Source organism: Ornithorhynchus anatinus, chromosome 9 (assembly GCF_004115215.2).
Source record: "Ornithorhynchus anatinus isolate Pmale09 chromosome 9, mOrnAna1.pri.v4, whole genome shotgun sequence".
Taxonomy (NCBI): domain Eukaryota; kingdom Metazoa; phylum Chordata; class Mammalia; order Monotremata; family Ornithorhynchidae; genus Ornithorhynchus; species Ornithorhynchus anatinus.
The window spans coordinates 37,203,599-37,225,105 of NC_041736.1; the positions used below are offsets into that span (position 1 = coordinate 37,203,599).

The 21,507-nt window shown below is 42.1% G+C and overlaps 1 protein-coding gene across 4 annotated transcripts in view; it reads left to right on the top strand.

Moving 5' to 3' along the window:
• The window catches only part of SUPT3H (SPT3 homolog, SAGA and STAGA complex component), a 389,952-nt gene that overhangs the window by 279,263 nt on the left and 89,182 nt on the right, over positions 1–21,507 (top strand). For all 4 annotated transcript variants that reach the window (XM_039913023.1, XM_029071799.2, XM_039913024.1 and 1 more), the window contains one exon: positions 20,857–20,932. In XM_039913023.1, coding sequence (XP_039768957.1) covers positions 20,857–20,932 — 76 coding nt within the window. The remainder of the gene's footprint in view (positions 1–20,856; positions 20,933–21,507) is intronic.

The window sequence follows — 21,507 nt, forward strand, 5'->3', positions numbered from 1 at the left end:
GAACTGAGGCACAGGGAAGATAAGTGACTTGCTCAAGGTCACACGGCAGACAAGAGGGAGAGCTGGGGTTAGAACCCATGACCTTCTGACCCCCGGCCCGGGTTCTATGCACTAGGCCATAACTGCTTCTCTGCTGTGGATACTCTCATCTACTACTCCCCAGCTCATGTGCTCTGTCCCTTCCAAACTCTGGTTTTCACAAAGCTATATTCTTGGTGTTCCCACCTCCAAGGCCTGGTTACAGTCCTCTAAAATATAAGCTCATTATGGGCAGGGAATGTGTTTGTTCTGTTGTATTCCCCCAAGCGCTTAGTACAGTGCTGTGCACACAGTAAGTACTCAGTAAATCCTATTAACTGATATTCAAACCTTTCCTCCTGCCTAGAACTACCCCCCTGCAAGCTGCCGTGCCAGACCACATCTTTCCCCATCTTTAAAGTCCTTCTTAAATCCCCCCTTCCTTCAGGAGGCTTTTTTGGATTAATTTTCCTTCTGCCTGGGTCGAATCTTTTCACCTCAGCACTTTTGAATTCAATGTACATATATTGTCTAGACCGTAAGCTCGTTGTGGGCAGGAATATGTCTGTTGTTACATGGTACTCTCCCAAGCTTTTAATACGTTGCTTTGCAGACAGTAAGCGCTCAGTGAATATGGTTGAATGAATATATATATATATAACCTGACCCTTGTAAGCTAGTTAGATAATAAGCTCCTTGTCGACAGAGATTTTCTTTTCTTTTGTGTTCTCACCAGCGCTTAGCGCATGCTCTGCAGTAATCACTCCGAAAGTCTCTTGATTGATTGCATAATGTGTTTTGGTACATGATCAATACTGAAACTCCCCTAAAACAGTAGTTCCATAAATACAGGAACTATTTTCTGTACTTTCATCACTTAGGGGCTCAGACTAAAATCAAAAAGGTTTGATTGCGATTCATCTCACTTACTGAGATACTGCAAATAATGTACTAGAAATGGGAAGTGTTATATAGATTGACTGTATAAATTGAGAAGCAGCACAGCCTAGTGGAAAGAGCACAGGCCTGGGAGTCAGAGGACTTGGGTTCTAATCAGTGTAGCGCTAATTGCTCGCTATGTGACCTTGGCCAAGTTACTTAACTTCTCTGTGCTTCTTACCTCATCTGTAAAATGGATTAAATCCTTCTCCTTCCCATTTAGATTGAGAGCCCCATGTGGGACAGGAACTGCGTCCAACCTGATAAACTCGTATCTACCCCAGTGCTTAGTACAGTGCTCGACAAATAGTAAGCACTTAGATACCATTTTTAAAAATTAGGATATAACTGGGCCATTGGGTGCGGTGGCTTTTATTTATTTCATTTATATTTCCTATATTTCCATCTGCTTCACATGTGTTCTCAGAGAGTTTAACCATGGTTCTGCTTCCTTATACCTACTTAGTCTCCTAACACAATCTTTCTAACCAAGAACAACATCAAACAGAGAGTCAGAAGATCCATATGGGGTTATCTCTGGAGTGTTAGTGATGCAAATCTTTATCCAAATTTTCACTGCGTGCCACTTTTCATGATTTACTACTTTACATTCTGGCATTTCTTCTTCTGAAGCCTTTCTTCTTCATAATAAGGAGGAAGCTTAAATTCCCGTGGAATGACGTAGGATAAAATGTGGGTCCAGAGACACCCAGCTGTTCAGAATGTAGTCCCTCGGAAACCTGCTATTAAGGGTAGGAGATAATCAAGTCGATGGCACGTCTTAAAACTGCCTGCCTGCCTTGGTATGTTACTTCATGAGAAGATCAAATATATCTTTCCAAGAGTATGATTCCAAAAGTAATTATTCATGTGGCGCATATTCAGGTTTCTTTAGCATCTTTAGCCTCTTCAAAGGCCATGTGTGCTAGGCCTAAAAATAACTGGCTTAGAATTTTGAAAAAACTAAAAGCGATTCATTTCCTTTGTGACTGAGAATTTTTTTTTCTGTGGTATTTGTTGAGCACTTAGCCTGCGTCAAATACCGTTTTAAGCACTAGGCAAGGTTGAGGACACCGAGGCCCCAGAGAAGTGAAGTGACTTGCGTAAGGTCACACAGCAGATAAGGAGAAGAGTGGGGACTAGAGCCCAGGTCCTTCTGAGTCCCAGGCCCGTGCCCTCTCCACTAAGCCGTGCTGCTTCTCGGCTGACCCAACACCTGAGGATCGGGGCTCCCTGTCAGTGGGGATCAGTTTTGGGCTTGAATGACCACTTCTTCCTTGTTCTGGCTGCCCCAGCCCTACCACCCTTCTGGGCTACAGAAACTCCATGGCATCCAGTTTGCCGGCTGCTAAGGGGCCTGGACTTCCCATTGGAAGAGATGGGGAGAGGTTGATTTAGGGTCATCTCAGATTTGAGGAGGAGAGGGAAGAAGAGTGTGAACCCCATGTGGATCGGGGACTTGGTCCGACCTGATTGTAATAATAATAATAATAATGTTGGCATTTGTTAAGCGCTTACTATGTGCAGAGCACTGTTCTAAGCGCTGGGGGAGATACAGGGTAATCAGGTTGTCCCAGGTGAGGCTCACAGTCTTAATCCCCATTTGACAGATGAGGGAACTGAGGCCCAGAGAAGTGAAGTGACTTGCCCACAGTCACACAGCTGACATGTGGCAGAGCCGGCATTCGAACCCATGACCTCTGACTCCCAAGCCCGGGCTCTTTCCACTGAGCCACGCTGCTTCTCCTAATAATAATAATCCCCATTTTACAGATGCGATAACTGAGGCCCAGAGAAGTGAAGTGACTTGCCCACAGTCACACAGCTGACAAGTGGCAGAGCCGGGATTCGAACCCATGACCTCTGACTCCCAAGCCCGGGCTCTTTCCACTGAGCCACGCTGATTGTCTTATATCTACCCCAGCTCTTGGCACATAGTGTTTAGTATCATCATTATTATGGAGGTGGTCTGACAGCCTGGTCTCCCTGCCACGATTTTTGCCTACAACAAGGATTTTTTTTCCAGGGTGAGTGCTTGGAAGCACGTATAGACTGCTTTATCCCTACTGTAAGGGGTGCCCAGCTTCCAAACAGTCCATTTAGCGGCAAGGGAGACAGGGTCAGAAGGATACAGAAGTGGAGGGCAGGAAAAAAAGCGATGTGGCCCCAGCTGGACAGGGGTCATTATCATGACCGGTGGTCTAGCTGCAGCAAGGTCAACACTTTATAGCCTCTCTTTCTAATCACTGGCTATAGAGCAGCAGCGTGGCTTAGTGGATGGAGCATGAGCCTGGGAGTCAGAAGGACCTGGGTTCTAATCCTGGCTCGCCCCTTCTCTGCTGCGTGACCTTGGGTGAGTCACTTCACTTCTCAGGGCCTCAGTTTCCTTCATCTGTAAATGGGGATTAAGACTGTGAGCCCTATGTGGGACAGGGACTGTGTCCATCCTGATTAGCTTGAGTCTCCCCCAGTGCACATAGAAGTGCTAAACTATAAAAAAGAAACTTTCTCCTCCCTTCATGGTGCCATCTTCCCGAGGTCTGTCTGCCCTTTCCTCTCCACCCAAACCGCTACCTTACTGCTACAGGCTCTCGTTATATCCCGGCTAGACTACCGTGTCGGCCTTCTCTCTGACCTCCCTTCCTCCTCTCTCGCCCCGCTCCGGTCTATTCTTCACTCCGCTGCCCGGCTCATCTTCCCGCAGAAACGATCTGGGCGTGTCACTCCCCTTCTTAAACAACTCCAGTGGTTGCCTATCGACCTCCGCTCCAAACAAAAACTCCTCACTCTAGGCTTCGAGGCTCTCCATCACCTCGCCCCTTCCTACCTCTCCTCCCTTCTCTCTTTCTACCGCCCACCCCGCACGCTCCGCTCCTCCGCCGCCCACCTCCTCATCGTCCCTCGGTCTCGCCCATCCCGCCGTCGACCCCCGGGCCACGTCCTCCCGCGGTCCCGGAACGCCCTCCCTCCTCACCTCTGCCAAACGGATTCTCTTCCCCTCTTCAAAACCCTACTTCAAACTCACCTCCTCCAAGAGGCCTTCCCAGACTGAGCTCCTCTTCTCCCTCTACTCCCTCTGCCATCCCCCCTTCACCTCTCCGCAGCTAAGCCCTCTTTTCCCCCTTTCCCTCTGCTCCTCCACCTCTCCCTTCCCATCCCCACAGCACCGTACTCGTCCGCTCGACTGTATATATTTCCATTACCCTATTTATTTTGTTAATGAATTGTACATCGCCTTGATTCTATTTAGTTGCCATTGTTTTTATGTGATGTTCTTCCCCTCGACTCTATTTATTGCCATTGTTCTCGTCTGTCCGTCTCCCCCGATTAGACCGTAAGCCCGTCAAAGGGCAGGGACTGTCTCTATCTGTTGCCGACTTGTTCATTCCAAGCGCTTAGTACAGTGCTCTGCACATAGTAAGCGCTCAATAAATACTATTGAATGAATGAATGAAAAGTGCCCTGATTTCCTCATTAATAGGACTTTGGCCGCAAGATTCTTAAATGAGTCCAGTGATCATTACTGCAATGAAATCAATTACTCACATTTTACTTTGCTTTAGGGTTGAAAAAGTGTCAAACGAGTTTTTCCCTAATGAATAGACAATTCCCCTTTTCATCAGTAGCTGTGCTGAGATCTGTCCTTTCTCTTTGGGCAAATAGGTTGTTTTGTCTTTCTAGTAGTATTTTCATGTAAATTACAATTGGCTGGAAGTCTGGTTCTGTTTCACTTTCCTAGTAACTAACTCTTCACATGATCAAAAATTCATTTTATTTTCAATTTTGTTGAGTCAACTCTGACTCTCGCTAGATCTGCCTGTGTGGCAGATTTCTAATGATGAATATGGTCACTTGTGACTCATGAAAGCAACTCAACACAATTATGATAAAAGAAATGGGATTTTTTTCAGTGATTAGGAACATCGCCTTTAGGGACAGACTTAATTTAAGATTTTTTTTGTTTCATCTTATTATGAATTCAAATGGTAACCAGTTGCAAGGATTGTTTTATCCTAGTAAATCTGCCCAGAATTGTTTGATTTCCACTGGCTCATAAAGTGATTGAGCCGCGATATTCTAACATAAATGATCTCCTTGTTTATCGAGCATGTATGCTTCATATTAAGTTGGTATTTTTGAAATCATCATCATTGCTACCTTTTTTTTTTAACATAACTTGATTTACAGTAATATTTTGGAATTTTTTTTTTTTTTACAGAATTTAAGCACTATGTGCCAGCCACTGTATTAAGCACTGGGAAGGATACAAGCTAATTAGGTCCATTCATGTCCCACATGTGGCTCACAGTCTTAATCCCCATTTATAGGTGAGGTAACTGAGGCACAGAGAAGTGAAGTGACTTGCCCAAGGTCACACAGAAGACAAGTGGTGGAGCCGGGTTTCGAATCCATGTCCTTCTGACTCCTAGGCTCATGTTCTATCCATTAGGCCTTGCTGCCTATTATCTTTGGTTACAAACCTATCAAATATAAATCATTTTGTGAATACAGAAGCCATCTTGATTAGCTTGAATTCCGTGCTAATAATATTTAGCACTTATTACGTGGAAAACCTTTCACATTCAAAGCATTTTGCAACTAAGGAACAGCTTGAAAATAAATCATAAACTATTCTAGATAGAAATCTTTAGATGGAACAGGTGCCAGCTCTCATTCAGGATATCTTCCTGCCAGTTCCCTCAGCTGTTTCAATAGAAGAGCAAGTAGCAAGAGCTTCAATAGAAGAGCAAGTAGTAACAATATTTCTAACCAAGGGGCAGGACTCCGAAGAGGCAGAAAATACTTTCTCTTTTCTACCACTCCTGGGACGCAGACCATAAAATTATCAAAGACAAAGCTTGATTCTATTTATTGCTATTGTTCTTGTCTGTCCGTCTGACCATAAAATTATCAAAGACAAAGCTTGATTCTATTTATTGCTATTGTTCTTGTCTGTCCGTCTCCCCCGATTAGACTGTAAGCCCGTCAGAGGGCAGGGACTGTCTCTATCGGTTACCGATTTGTACATTCCAAGCGCTTAATACAGTGCTGTGCACATAGTAAGCACTCAATAAATACTATTGAATGAAAGAGGAGAGGCATAAGGAGATCTGTGTTGCCTGTAAACTTGGATCTCTATCCCTTAATCTCTTGATATCCATCCCAACTCCACAGCACTTATGGAGCACTTATATATCCTTATGCTCTCTCATTTCCGCTATCTGTAAATTACTTCACTGTCTGTCTCCCCTGCTAGACTGTAAAATCCTTGTGGGTAGGGAACCTGTCTGCTAACTCTGTTGCACTGCACTCTCCCAAGGGGTCAGTACAGTGCTCTGCACGTAGCAGGCGCTCAGTACATACCATTGATTTAATATATACGAACTTTTCAGTACCGTACTCTCCCAAGTGCCTAGTACAATGCTGAACTCACAGCAAGCCCTCAGAAACCATTGATTACTAATTTCAGGAATTGTTATTCGGAAGATTGAAAGGTCTTCCCCATGTTGATCAGGTATTGAAAGGTTTTGATGAAAAAAAATTAGTGAAAACTATGGAAAATATTAATAGCATCTTCTTTCATTGTAATATTTATCGAGTGCTTACGGTGTGCAAAACACTAGGGAGAGTATAATACAAGAACAGATATGTTCCCTGCCCACAGTGAGCTCACATTCTAGATGGGGAGACAGACATTAATATAAATAAATTACCATAAAAAATAAAGGAAGATCAGTTTTCTACCATCATCACTTTTCATGTTATTAGTTTGGTTGCTTAAAAGCACATTTACAAGTTCTAGAAAATACTGATTAAAAAGCATAATGAAGCTAAATATGTAGATTTACAATGTACATTAAGGTGGGTGAAGCAACTTAACCAGAAACCCTTAACAATTCAGCGCTTGAATCAGTCTCCTTGTCAGTATCCCAGCTTCCAGTCCTCCCCTATTCAGCTCGTACTTGACCCTGCTACACACATCATCTTCTTGAAGCATTACCAAGTCAGATCAACCCATCAGTCGTGTCTAGCATGTAGGTATTCATAGACATCCTTGGAATATGCTTATTCAATGATACAATCCATTACTAATATTGGTTATTCTAGTTGTGGGGGTTTTTCTTGACTGTCTCTGCCATTTCACTCTATGATAGTTGTGGGCACAGAACATGTCACCTGTTTCTGATGTCCTTTCCCAAGCACTTAGTACAGTGCAGTGTACCCAAGGGCATTCAATAAATATCACTTCTACATGTCTCCATGTCACAAAAGCCTCAGTAGCTACTGACAGATTATAAACTCCTCAAGGGCAGGGGTTGTGCCTATCAACTCTATTGTAATAATAATGATGATGGTCTTTAAGCACTTACTATGTGCCAAGCACTGTTCTAAGCATTGGGGGGATACAAGGTAATCAGGTTGTCCCATGTGGAGCTCACAGTCTTAAATCCCCATTTAAGAATACTTCTGTTCCCCACAGCTTGATGTTCTCTCATATTAGCATGCCTTTCTTCTCTCCCTCCCTTTTCTGCTGAAAATCCTCACTCATTTGACCTCCCCCCAACTCCTTTCTCCAACTTATCCCCCTTCCCACCAGATCCCCCTCATCTCCAAAATCCCCTTCTCCACTCCTCCCCCTCCCTTGATAAAACTCACCTTACCCTGATGAAACTTCCTCCTCTCTTTCTCCCCAATTCACTTCCCCAAATTCTTACCCCATAATAAAACACCTTCCTTCTCGTCCATACTCCCTGCTTCCCCTAGATCTTCCTACTACTTTTCTTTGGGAGAATATCTCTGTATGCATGTTTGTGTGTGTGTGTATATATTTTATATATATATTTTTATGGGTCTTCGTAATGGTGTAGGTGGTTTATGAGCAGATTCTATTATCAACCATTCCTATAGCCAATAACCCAAGGTGAGGCTGGGCTATTCTTCTAGTGAACTGCATTTGTTAAAATAAGCTACATATGATGAAATCAATCAATGAATGGTATATTCATTCAATCATTTATTGAACACTTAATGTGTGCAGAGCACTGTACTAAGTGCTTGGAAAGTATAATTCAGCAACAGATAGAGACAATCCCTACCCAACAATGGGCTCACAGTTTAGAAAGGGGGAGACAGACAACAAAAAACTAGACAGGCATCTGTAGCATCAGTATCAATAAATAGAATTATAGATATATACATATCATTAATAAAATGTATAGAATAATAAATATGCACCTATGTACACAAGTGTTGGGTGGGGAGGGGAGTATATGAGTGCATATCATGTGCTAAGTTCTTGGGAGTGGATACTATCTGATATTTGAATGCTTCCTGTGTGCAGAGCATTGTACTCAGCGCTTGGGAGAGTACAATACAACAGAGTCGGTAAACACATTTCTTGCCCACAGCATACATATATCTAGAGGACAGAGTGACTGAGAACAAATTACTCCTGGGTGTAGGTTAGGTACTTTGTGGCCACACATTGGCAACAAGTAACTAACATGTGTTTTTCAAATATTTCAAAGTTAGCAGCTATTCAGCACACAGGTTTCCTTATAAAACTAAATAATTAGTAAGTTAACTTGGCTTTCTGCCATCTTCATACAAAAAGAGTTTTATGGTTCAAGTGTGAATGCTTTAAAATGAAGTCAGAATAATACTTCTTTTTTTTAAAATCCAGGGAGGCAGGTTTCATCTTCGTTTGAAAGCCATACGTTGAAATTCCTTAGTAGTGAGGAAAGATAAAATGCTATGGGTTTAGGGAAGACTAAAAATGCACATATTGTGCCAGCACATATCTCTTGTAATCCTCCAGCGTGCTGCAGGGAAAGTGAATAGAGCCTTTAAACTGAACAGCAAAGCTCCATCATTTAAAATGTCTGGTGTAAAAGGGTGGTGTGTGTTTTTTTTTAAAAAAAGGTATTATTAAAGTGATTTCTTCCCCCCACCCCGCCCCCAAATAGATAACACCAGACCCAAGGGAGTTATCAGTGACAACTTTTGATTTTAGTGGCAACTTTTGATTTTAATATGTAGCACTGAACACAGAGGAATTCATAGTGGCTAGTGAATCTAATGAATATTATATTCCATATTTCCATTTGGACAGGTTCCAGAAAATAACTTTTTTTGAATGGCAGTTGAAAAATGAGCCCTTGTTCTTTTGTGACAGCAGGGGAACCTGTCACTTCTTGGTAAAGAGATCGGAGCGGCTTGACTTTCTGATGGGTTTCATGATGCCGAGATCTGAAAAATGCTTAGAGGATTTGTTTTTAAAGAATATGCTTCCATGTGAGGCTTTCTATATTGTACCACCACACTGGTTAGCAAAATCACATTTTGTTCCCTAATCCCCAAGCAATTCATCTTAATATGGCCATGTCTTTTCATGTCCTTCGTGACATGACCAGTTGTTGATCCCTGAGGGAGCCAAGAAGTGGGAAGAACAAACATATTAAACAAAAGATAAACAATAGAGTTAGATCAGTGCTACAGAACAGAACATGGAAAGCCATTATCCTGTGGGACCTACCTCACGCTGCTAAAATTGCTTTTAATACCTTGAAGCTTTCCAAAAGGGCACTGTTCTGTGTCTGTGGATTGTTTTTTTGTTCACTGTAGTGGAAAATGGGCAGCTGTAATGTTCAGATGTTTGACCTGTTTTCTTCTCTTTGTACATTTCTGGGTCTCGTGTATTTTCTAAATATTATGCCACATAGAAATCTGAGGTCAAGAAGTATATATCTAAAAATTGTTTTTAAATGGCATTTGTTAGTTGCTTGCCATATGCCAAGCACCATACTAAACGCTGAGGTAGTTTACGAGATAATCGTCTGGGCACAGTCCCTTCCCATATGCGGTCCATAGTCTGAAAAGGAAGGAAAACAGTTATTGAATCCCCATGTTACAAATGAGGACACTGAGACACAAAAGTTAAGTGATTTTCCCAAGGTCACCCAGCAGGCAGGTGGTGGAGCTGGGATTAAAACCCAGGTCCTCTGACTCCCAGGCCCTTCTCTTTCCATTAGACCATCCTATACGTATACTTCCTTTTAACTCACTGAAGCTCCTTGGGCTGAACAATTTGTATTTATATATAATATGGAATATATGTACACAAATAATGTAATAGGGTTTTTTCACAAAATGTATAAAGCCAGTGATTGGTCATTTGAAAGTGAGATCTTCAAATCCTTTATAGGTGGCTCATGACCATTTTGTTTGAGTAAAAAGTGCTTATTGTGAATAGTAACCATTAGTGTAGGGATGCTTTTAGACAATAGTTGTCATTAGTTGAAGCAGTATTATGCATAAATTCAGTTATCAGTCAATAAAATTTTTATTAGCACATTTAATTGTGGAATTAAGTAAAAATCCCTGAAGCAAGACCTTTGGTAAAGCGCATGTGTAAATGCCAATTTTTTAATGGTATTCAATAATAATAATAATAATAATGTTGGTATTTGTTAAGCGCTTACTATGTGCCGAGCATTGTTCTAAGCGCTGGGGTAGACACAGGGGAATCAGGATGTCCCATGTGGGGCTCACAGTCTTAATCCCCATTTTACAGATGAGGTAACTGAGGCACAGAGAAGTGAAGTGACTTGCCCACAGTCACACAGCTGACAAGTGGCAGAGCTGGGATTCGAACTCATGCCTTCTGACTTCAAAGTGCTTACTATGTGCCAGGCACTGTACTAAACACTGAAATAGATAGAAGCTACTCAGTCTGAAGTAGTTGGGAGGGGATCCAGGAGCCTCAAGGTAAACCAGCTTTTATTACAAGAGTTTAATGTACAGATAGAACAAATGCCGTTATCGTGTCAGAGCAATGTTCCATTCAGTCCATTATTATATCTCCAACAGTGGCAACCGGGTGCTTGCAGGAACTATATGATCCTTGCCTTCCTTGAAGTCCATCCTCACGGTTAGATCTGTATCAACTCAGCTGCCTAAACTTTCCCCTCCAACTGTTCTCCAGTACCTCATGATTTGACCTCATCCTTGAACCTACTGACATTTTCATGCTACACAACCTCCTGTTTTATTGAGTTCCCTATGCCTCACTATACTAAGCACTTAGGAGAGTACTACAACGGAGTTGTGTACCCGTTCCCTGCCTAACAATGAGCAATGTCCAGTTTTATATCCATGAGAAACCATTCTCCTACTGCCATGGCTTCTCGGGTGTTTTTAAAGCCTTTAGCGTGGAACTTTGTCAAAGACTTCGTAAACACGTAAACAGTTTTAAAAGGCAGTTAATCTGTCACCACAGTCCCACAGCACATATAAATAGCCTTATACTCCACTATCAATCCGTCTTATTTATTGAGCGCTTACTGTGTTCATTCAGTCAGTCATATTTATTGAGCAGTTACTGTGTGCACAGCACTGTACTAAGCGCTTGGAAAGTACAATTTAGCAATAGAGAGACAATCCCTGCTCACACCGGGTTCACAGTCCAGGCTTGACAGTTACTCTGTGCCGAGGATTGCAGTAAGTGCTTGGGAGCATATAATAGAAGAAATGAACACATTCCCTGTGCTGAGAGAATTTAACAATCTAGTGGATGAATTTACAAAATTCTCACCACCTGAGAATCCATGGATTATATGGATTATATTAATATAACAGGTTTTTTTAACACATTTAATTGTGGAATGAAGTAAAATCCATGGATTATATTAATATAACAGTTCTCTCATACCTCTTAGTCCTTATCACGTTAGATTGGCAACTCCTCAAAGGCAGGGGACCACATTTCACATATATTATGTGAACCTGCTGCAGCTACATATCTGCTGTTGGACCCAGTCACTTTTGGGATACTGTAATATTTTTGTCATCTTCATACTTCTCTAACTGATCTTTCTTTTCAGCATTTCCTCCAGTGACTGCTTATATCCAACCCATACCTGGTCATGTGTTCAGAGCACTGTACTAAGTGATTAGGAGAGTACAATATAACAGAGTTGGTAGACACATTCCCTGCCTTCAACGAGTTTCCTGTCTGATATTTCCCCTACCTGTAATTTATGTCTTCAATCATTTATTCATTCAGTCATATTTATTGAGCGCTTACTGCATGCAGAGCTCTGTGCTAAGCGCTTGGAAAGTACAATTGAGCAACAAATAGAGACAGTCCCTACCCAACAATGAGCTCTCAGTCTTTCTCCCCCTATATCCTATAAGATCTTTCTGGGCAGGAACCGTATCGCCCAACTGTATTATAGTGTACTTTCCCAAGCACTAAGCGTAATGCCCTGCACACAATAAACTCTCGATAAATGCTATTGATTGATGGGTGGTTAGAGGGAAAGATTGTATTTATTGAGTGCTTACTGAGTGCAGAGCACTGGACTAAGCACTTGGGAGAGTATAACATAACAGTACAACAGACACATTCCCTGCTAAAGAACTCTAAGAGATGAGCCAAGGTTTTTCCCTTCCAGTGACCATGTTGTCTCTACCCACCACAAATTGTGCTCCTGTAACTGTTCATTGACCTTAAATGTAATTATAAATGCTGCTAGACATGCGACTCACCTATCATCAATTCCAAGGATCACCTCTAGAACTATTTTTCTGAGGTTGGGTTAATCGTGGAGATCCTCCCATCCTTAGGTGTAATGTCCATCTGAATAAATAGATTTCACACTCTTGCCTAGAGTTTGCAACTTCCCCTCTGCTTTCCTTCAGAACGTCCGGCTGAGTGGCATCTGGGCCTGATGATTTGTATGAATTTGGTCTAAAACATCCTGTGTGGTCACTATTTTGTGATTTAGCTTTACTGACCTATCTGTGAGGGGGGAAAAAACTTTTAGGAATCGCATTAGCATCTTCCTTGGTGAACAAAATAATCGATTAAGCTTCTCGGCTAGCTCCTTTCCATCCCTAAGTGCCCCTTTACCCCTCTGTCTGCAAGTAGTCCCAGTGACTTTCTAGCCCACTTCCTGCTCTTGAGTTACCTTTGTCAAATCCCATTACTTCACCACACTTCTCATTTCTTCCCTTTTGTTTATTTCCAGACATTTCTCAGAGTGGTGTGAAGGACCACCAAGGTATAGTACTTGGAGGTTCGAATTATAGCTCCAGTTAGGAAATAATGTGGAATGAGGGCCTATCCAGGAGATATAAGCCAGGCTTATTTACTGTTTGACTGATGATAGGAATGACATGAAACACGTTGCTTACAGTCTGTTCAAAGTCTCTGGCACTCTTTCAAACTGATCAGGCATCTTGTAGCTCCTTGTCTTAGACCAGTTAACAAAGTGCTTAAATTCTTTCATTCCAGCTTCCCCCTCAATAATGAGGGCAAAATCATTCTTGGAGGAATGAGATAGAAGGTCCTATAATCAAATTATCAATCAAATTCATCATTCTAAACTTCATAATGATTAGAGCCAGATTTTGTTCTCATTCCCACTTAAAGAGCAAACAAATAAGAAAACCTAGGATAAACTTCACAAATTGCAGGGTCAAGAGGGCTTGGGAAGAGACTTTGATAAAAGGAATCAAGACTAGGCATGATAAAAGCATTGGGACCTGTTCCCATCCAAACCAACATCAAGGCAGAAAAAATGCAGTGGGATTCAGATACATCTAAATATAATGCCTTTTAGGTATTTTGTGCGGTATTCGGGCAATCAGTCATATTTACTGAGAGCTTACTGTGTGCACAGAACTGTCCTAAGCACTTGGGAGAGTTCAGTATAATAGAGTTGTAGACACGATCCCTGCCCACAGCGAGCTTACTGTCCAGAGGGGGAGGCAGATGTGAAAAGAAATAATTTATGGATATGTACATGAATGCCGTGGGACTGAGGGTAGAGTGAATAAAGGGTACATATCCAAGTGCAAAGGTGAAACAGAAACGAGAGGGAGTTGCGGAAAGGAAAGCTTAGCTGGGGGAGGCCTCTTGGAAGAGATGTGATTTTAATTCAGCTTTGAAGATCGGAGGAGAGATGTTGTGTCAGATATGAAGAGAGAGGGTGTTCCAAGCCAGGGGCAGGATATGTATATGAGGAGTCAGTGGCAAAATAGATGAGATTGAAGTGCAGTGAGTAGGTTGGTGTTTAGAGGAACAAAGTGAATGTGTTGGACTGTAGTAGAAAATCAGTGAAGTGAGGTAGGAGGGTGATTGAGTGCTTTAAAGCCAATGGAAAGGAGTTTCTGATGCAGAGGTGGATGCACTGAGATTCTTGAGAAATGGGGAAACATGGACTGAGTTTTTGTTGTTGTTGTTCGTTTTTGGTTGTTTTTTTTTCATAGAATGATCCAGCAGCAGAGAGAGGTATGGACAGAAGTGGACAAAAGCAGGAGGTCGGCAAGGAGACAGATACAGTAATCAAGGCAGAATAGAATAAATGCTTGGGTCAACATGGTAGCATTTTGGATGGAGAGGGAAGGCTAGATGTTAGCGATGTTCCGAAGGAAGAGCTGACAAGATTTGGCTATAGATTAGATATGTGTGTTGAAAGAGAGAGATGAGTCAAGGATAATGCCAAGGCTACGGGCTTGTGAGACAGGGAGGATGGTGGTGCTGTCTGCAGTGATGGGAAAGTCAAGGGGAGGGCAGAGTTTGGGTGGGGAGATGAGTTCTGTTTTGGACATGTTAAGTGTGAGGTGTCGATGGGACATCCGAGTAGTGATGTCCTGAAGGCAAGAGGAAATATTAGGCTACAGAGAAGGAGAAGGATTTAGGGCTGGAGATGTAAATTTGGAAATCATCTGCAGAAAGATGATGGTGTTACAATCTGTTAGACTGTGTGCTCTTTGAGGGAAGGAATTGTCCCTACCAACAGTAGTGTACTCTCCCAATGACTTAGCGCAATATTTTGCACAAAATAAGTGCTCAGTAAATACTGTGGACTGATGGATCGATAGGAGCCGCTGGTAGGTGACCAGTGAAAGACCCCATATCTTCCCTATTGTTCAACATGCCAAAGCAGAGCTTAGCCCTGGGGGGTGCTACACTGGTGTGAGTGGTGACCTTCAGATTTTCTAAATCAGAATATATGAATTAGTCCTCATCAAACATACCCCATCCAGCTGCCTACTATCCAAGGAGTTCAGACCATTTAGAACTGCTTAGGATTAGGGCTTGGGTTAAGAATAAGGGATGCAGATCATCATAATAATTATTATGGTATCTCTTAGCACTTAGTATATGCCAAGCGCTGTACTAAGTGCTGGGGTAGAAAAAAAATAATCAGGTTGGATGCAGTCCCGTCCCACATGGAGCTACCAGTCTAAGTAGTAGGGAGTAGGATTTAATCCCCATTTTACAGATGAGGAAACTGAGACACAGAGAAGTGAAGTGACTTACCCAAAGTGACACAGCTGGCAAATGGCAGAGCTGGGATTAGAACCCTGGTCCTTCGACTCCTAGGCCCATGCTCTTTCCACTAACCCACACTGCTTCCAGATCTTTGGTGTTAGCAACTGTTATTTAGTCAGCCACTCATCATGAATAAGGTTGCTGGCTTGTACTTGACCCCTTGAATTACCGATGATTTGTCTTTCTGCCCTTGTAACCTTCCTGTTTTTAAGTTATAATCTGACCCATTCTCACTCAAGGATGTTATGAGGACCAAGAAACAGCGTGGCTTAGTGGAAAGGGCTTGGGAGTCAGAGGTCGTGGGTTCTAATCCTGTCTCTGCCACTTGTCTGCTGTGTGACCTTGGGCAAGTCACTTAACTTCTCTGTGCCTCAGTTACCTCATCTGTGAAAATGGGGATCAAAAAAGAATGTGAGCCCCACATGGGACAATCTGATTACCCTGTATCTACCCCAGCACTTAGAACAGTGCTCGGCACATAGTAAGCGCTTAACAAATACCATAATTAATAATTCCTTAATTAAAACACTTAGATTTTTTTCCTTTCCTTGTCACATATGTACATGTGCATATTTTTCTTCATCTATTCTACTATTTTGTTTTTCAACCAGTTATAAATGTACTACCTCCTGTTATAGCCTTGTTTTTTCCTCCTGCTCTGTTGGTGAATATCTTTTGCCTGCCTGTCTCCCGCATTGTGTTGTTATCCCTTGGGGACAGGCTGCATCTGCTTTGCTTCTGTGTTCCATCTCAAGTGCTTAGTATAATGCTTTGTACTCAGGTGCCCAATAAATATCCTTGATTGGTTGATTTAAGGAGATTAATTATATCTTTATAGTCTATTAGCGTCTCACAGAAAATACTAATGATCACTTTTCCAGAGAAACATCTTTGGTAGGGAGAAAAGCAGGATATTTATCGAACTTTTGCAGTGTATGTTATGTCCCTTGAATGAACCTGAGTAGTTGAAGAGGTAATGACATTCATTAAGCGTTTACAATGTGTGAAGCATCAAACTAAGTGCTGGAGAAAGATGCAAGATATCGATAAGATTGGCAGGGAATTACTTCAGCCTGTCAAGTGCCACCCTCTTTGATTCTCCCAAACCAACTGTCCAACTCTTCCTCATTTAGGATTCTGTGTGCCCACTGAATTTAGGGACTACAGTCTTCTACTTCAATTACATATTCCACAGCTGGTAGTATCCTGCTCTACATATAGTAGGTGCTAAGTAAATGCTAATTGATCAAGATGATGATGTTGATAATAATGGGAGGGATTGTTTCTGAGCCTCCTCACCCTAACGCACAGGGTTGTTGCTTCAATCAGTCATTCAGTCCGTATTGAGCGCTTACTGTGTGCAGAACACTGTACTAAGCGCTTGGAAAGTACAATTCAGCAACAAAGAGAGACATTCCCTGCCGACAACAGGCTCACAGTCTAGAAGATCCCAGCAGCAGTGAAAGAAGGAAGTGGCTGACCCAATCAATAAATTGTATTTATTGAGCACTTATTGTGGGCAGACCACTGAACTCAGTTCTTGGGAGAGTACAGTAGAGTGGGTTGACAGGTTCCCTGCCCTCAAGGAGCTTACAGTTTAGAGGGGATGACAGACATTAAAATTACAGATATGTGCATAAATGATAAGCAGCTGAGGGTGAAAATCAAGTGTGTAAAGGGTACAGAGCCAAGCACATAGGTGACGCGGAAGGGAGAAGGAGCGGGGCAAATGAGGGCTTAGAGGTTGGGAAAGGCCCCTTGGGAGAGATTAATCAATCAGTTGTATTTATTGAGCACTTATTGTATGCTGAGCACTGTACTGAGCGTTTGGGAGAGTACGACAAAACAACCCAACAGATACGTCCCCTAAGAGAGATGATTTTAATAAGGCTTTGAAGGTGGGGAGTGTGGTGGTCTGGCATATATGGAGGTGGAAGGAGTTCCCAGACAGAGGGAGGATGCGGGCAAGGGGTCAGTGCCGAGATAGGTATGATGGAGGCTCCCTGAGTAGTCTGGCGTTAGCGGAACTGTGTGTTCAGGCTGGGTCGCAGTAGGAAATAAGTGAGGTAAGGAAGGAGGAGTAGAGCCACCTGATTGTTTTAAAGCCAGTAGTAAGGAATGTATGTTTGATGCAGATGTAGATGGGCAACCAGTGAGGAGTGGAGCGATGTGGACCGTACTCTATTTTCTGTTTTAAGAAGAATGATCCGAGCAGCAGAGTGAAGTATGGACTGGAGTAGGGTGAGTTGAAAGGTAGGGAGGTCAGCGAGGAGGAAAATGCAATAGTCAAGAAGAGTGTGATACGGGCTTGGATCAGTGTAGTAATCATTTGATGGTATTTACTGGGCACTTTCTGTGTGCAGAGCACTGCACTAAGCGCTTGGGAGAGTACAATATAAGAGACACAGTCCCAAGCTTACAGTCTAGAGGGGGAGACAGACATTAATATAAATAAATAACTTAGAGATGCACGTAAGTGCTGTGGGGCTGAGAGGGGATAAATAAAGGGAGCAAGTCAGGCTGACGCAGAAGGGAATTGAAGAAAAGGAAAAGAGGGCTTGGTCAGGGAAGGCCTCTTGGAGGAGATGTGCCTTCAATGAAGACTTTGAAGTCGGGGAGAGCAATTGTCTGTCGGATTTAAGGAGGGAGGGAGTTCCAGGCCAGACTTGGGGGAGAGTTAGTAGCTCTTTGGATGGAGAGGAAAGGGCATCAGACATCAGGGAAAGCTGGATCTCCAATAGCACGGAGGTTCCAGGCCTTGTGTCTGCAGCTTCCAACATCCCTCCCCGCCACCCACTGCTTCTGACATGAAACAGAACGTCATTCATAGGACATTTGAACGGCACTTGTTGCTCTGTCTTAAGCATGCAGTCAATTGAAGCATAAGCTGCACCTGGGGAAATGGGAAGAGAAAGAATGAAGAGACATTCCAGATACACTTCACTTTTTTTAAGATGACTAATACCCAAGTTTGAAGAGCATCAAAGCGTATAGAACATTTCATTTTCAAGGGGCTTTATGCATTTCAACTAAATAATCCTCCCAACACCCCAGTGAGTTAGGCAATTATGCATTATTATCCCTGTTTTGCAGAAGAGAAAACTGAAATGCTGAATGATTAAGGGACTTGCTCAGGGCCTCACACAATGAATCAGTAGTAGCAGAGCGAGGATTAGAACTTGAAAAATCTTAGCTCCGAGACCTTCATACAGGTATTCGTGGTATGTTGCTTATATTCCGTTACCAGGGAAAAAAAAGGTAGGCTTTCCTTTAAAAGGTCTGTGACCTTATTTATGCATGTTAATAGCCAGAAATCGTCTTTTTTTTTTTAAGAGGATGAGTAAAATGGCACCAAGTTTGTCCTATGGGCAGATGAACCATATTACCAAGGCCGTTGGTACTCTGGAGCTATTATGGATGGTGCACTGACAAGTATACTTTAAAAAATAGCAGTAATTATAGTATGTCTCCCCTCACAAATAGGGTTAGGTTTACATGCTGGATAGCCTGGAATAGTTCCAGAATTTTATTTTTTCCAGCTGTCTCATCTGGAATGTTCTAGATTTCCACCCAGAACATGAGTTTTGGAAGCTCTAACCCAAGAACTATATATTTAAATTATATATTATAAATTATTTATATCAATGTATGACATCCCCCTCCAAACTGTAGGCTTGTGGGCAGGGAATGTGTCTGCCAACTCTTGCATCGTACTCCGCCAAACACTTAGTACAGTGCTGTGCATTTAGTAAACGCTCAATACGCGCCACTGACTGATTAAAGAATAGATTCTGAATGCGTACAATGCCATACATCAGAGGTTAAAAGAAAACTTGACCCATATCAGATGCGGGCAGGTCCTGGAAATATGTGGCCGATCTGATAAGACCGAGGTTTGGTCAGTGAAAGTGTGAGACAAGGTCATTTCAAAACCCCAGATTCCAGCCCACCCTAACCCGCTTGAGGAGGAGAGGAACGTCTTCTCTCACTCCCTTAGACGTCACCCTGATTTACTCCTTTTATTCATCCTCCCTCCCAATCCCACAGGACTTCATGTACATATCTGTAATTGTCATTATGTTAATATCTCTAGAATATAAGTTTGTTGTGGGCAGGGAACGTGTCTGTTACAGTGTTATATTGTACTCTCCCAAGCGCTTGGTACAGTGCTGTGCACACAATACTCAGTAAATATGATTGTTTCTCCTCGAGACTGTAAGCTTGTTGTGGGCAGGAAACACGACTGTTTTATTGTACTCCCCAACTCAGTACAGTGCTCTGCGCACAGTAAAGATTGACTGACTGACACTGTCCACCTTTGTTGTATCCCTGTGAATTTCCATCCATCTTATTGGTGTTTATTTTTATTTTTTGGTATTTGCTGAGTGCTTACGATGTGTCAAGCACTCTTCTAAGCGCTGTTCTAAGATACAAGTTTTTCAGGTGGGACACAATCCATGTCCTTCATAGGGCTCCATGTCCTTCATAGGGCTCCATGTCCTTCATAGGGCTTGCAGTGTAGGGCTGACTGTGCCTGAGAGAATTAGCTTGTATCCACCCCAGAGTTTAGCACAGTGCCTGGCACATAGTAAGCACTTAACTAATCCCACAAAAACAAAACAAAGCAAACTCTAGATGAAGAATGATTATCACTGTAGGTTATGCCACAGCAAACCATCCACTTATCTGGCTCAAGAAACCACCTCTAGACTGTAAAGTCGTCGTGGCCAGGGAATGTGTCTACCAACTCTTGTATATTGTACTCTCTCAAGTGCTCAGTACAGTGCTCAGAACACAGCAAGTGCACAATAAATACAATTGATTAAATAAACCCAAGATGTACCAGACTCAGACTCCTGTATGAACTTTGATTAAAGGCACTATGGTGCTTATTTTTTCCTTGGTTTTCTTTCCGGTTTAAAATATGATCTTGCTAACTCTGACTCTACATTCTTGCTCAGAGGAAATATATGGATTCTTTTGGCTGCCTCCCTTTAAAAAATTAGAAGATACAGAACATGTAGCTATGTATTAAGTAATATTTGTTTATTCAGCTGTTTACCTTACCTTCCTAAAAAAAAAAAGGTGTGAATAAAGCAGAATGGCACCAGGAAAAAGCTAGCTTTGGAGAATTTTGCTTTCTCTTCTCCTTTAGCAACAGTAATTCAAATTAATTTCATCTGAGGTATTAATCGCTTAGAAGATTGAAGCCAGAGTACTTAATATTGTAGTTTTATAGAAAAAAAGTTCCATTTTGATATGTCAGTCTTATGTAAGTCCCAAATTCTTAAATTTGGTACCATTGGATTTCCAAAAGATTGTCTGTAAGCTTTTAAACCTTCAATTTGGGGAAAAAATTAACCTTCAGTCATATCAATTAGACTGTTCTGCCCTTTTTTCCATTTGAGGAATTGGAGCTGTAAAGTGAAGTATGCATCAAGGTTGACATTAAGGAAATCCTAGAAAATTGATATCTCCAAGGATGACACCTTGTTTTAATACTTTTTTTAAAATTTGGGGGCCTTTAACTGTATGAATTACCTTTAATCTTTCAGAGAGCAGAAAGGCAAACTCGAACGATGGACTCCGCTCAGTATGCAGAATTTTGTGAAAGTCGCCAGTTAAGCTTTTGTAAGTGTTGTTTATGTTCATTAATTTTTTGTGTGTGTACTTTAGTAATGTCAAGTGTTAATATATATATCTAGGGAAGCGGGAAAGTGAACTAATTCCAAATTTGTGAGTGCTTTGCTGTGTTTCTTTTAAAGAAATGCATTTATTTAATTCACAAAATGTGAAAATGAATCATTTGGTCGTCATGAAGTTTTATATATTGCTTTTATACTACTTGTGTATTCAGCGATTAATCTACCTACGGTTCTCTGCTGGCGACGGAGCCATCCACTATAAACGACAGATGAGCCTCATTTCAGATACAGATATTGCCCGGCTGAGGATCTGGATGAAGGAATTGATTATAAAACTAGCAGTACCACTTGTACGCTTTCATTTCCTGCCAGTCGTCCCTCAGATAGTCAATTAATGCTATTTATAAATGCTTACTGTGTGCGGAGCACTGCACCGAGCGCTGTGGGGTGTACGGTAGAGGCGGCAGACATGATCCCTGCCCTCAAAGAGCTTACATTCGAGTGAAGGAGACGGGCATTAAAATACATTCCAGATGCTCATTGTCGACAGGGAATGTGTCT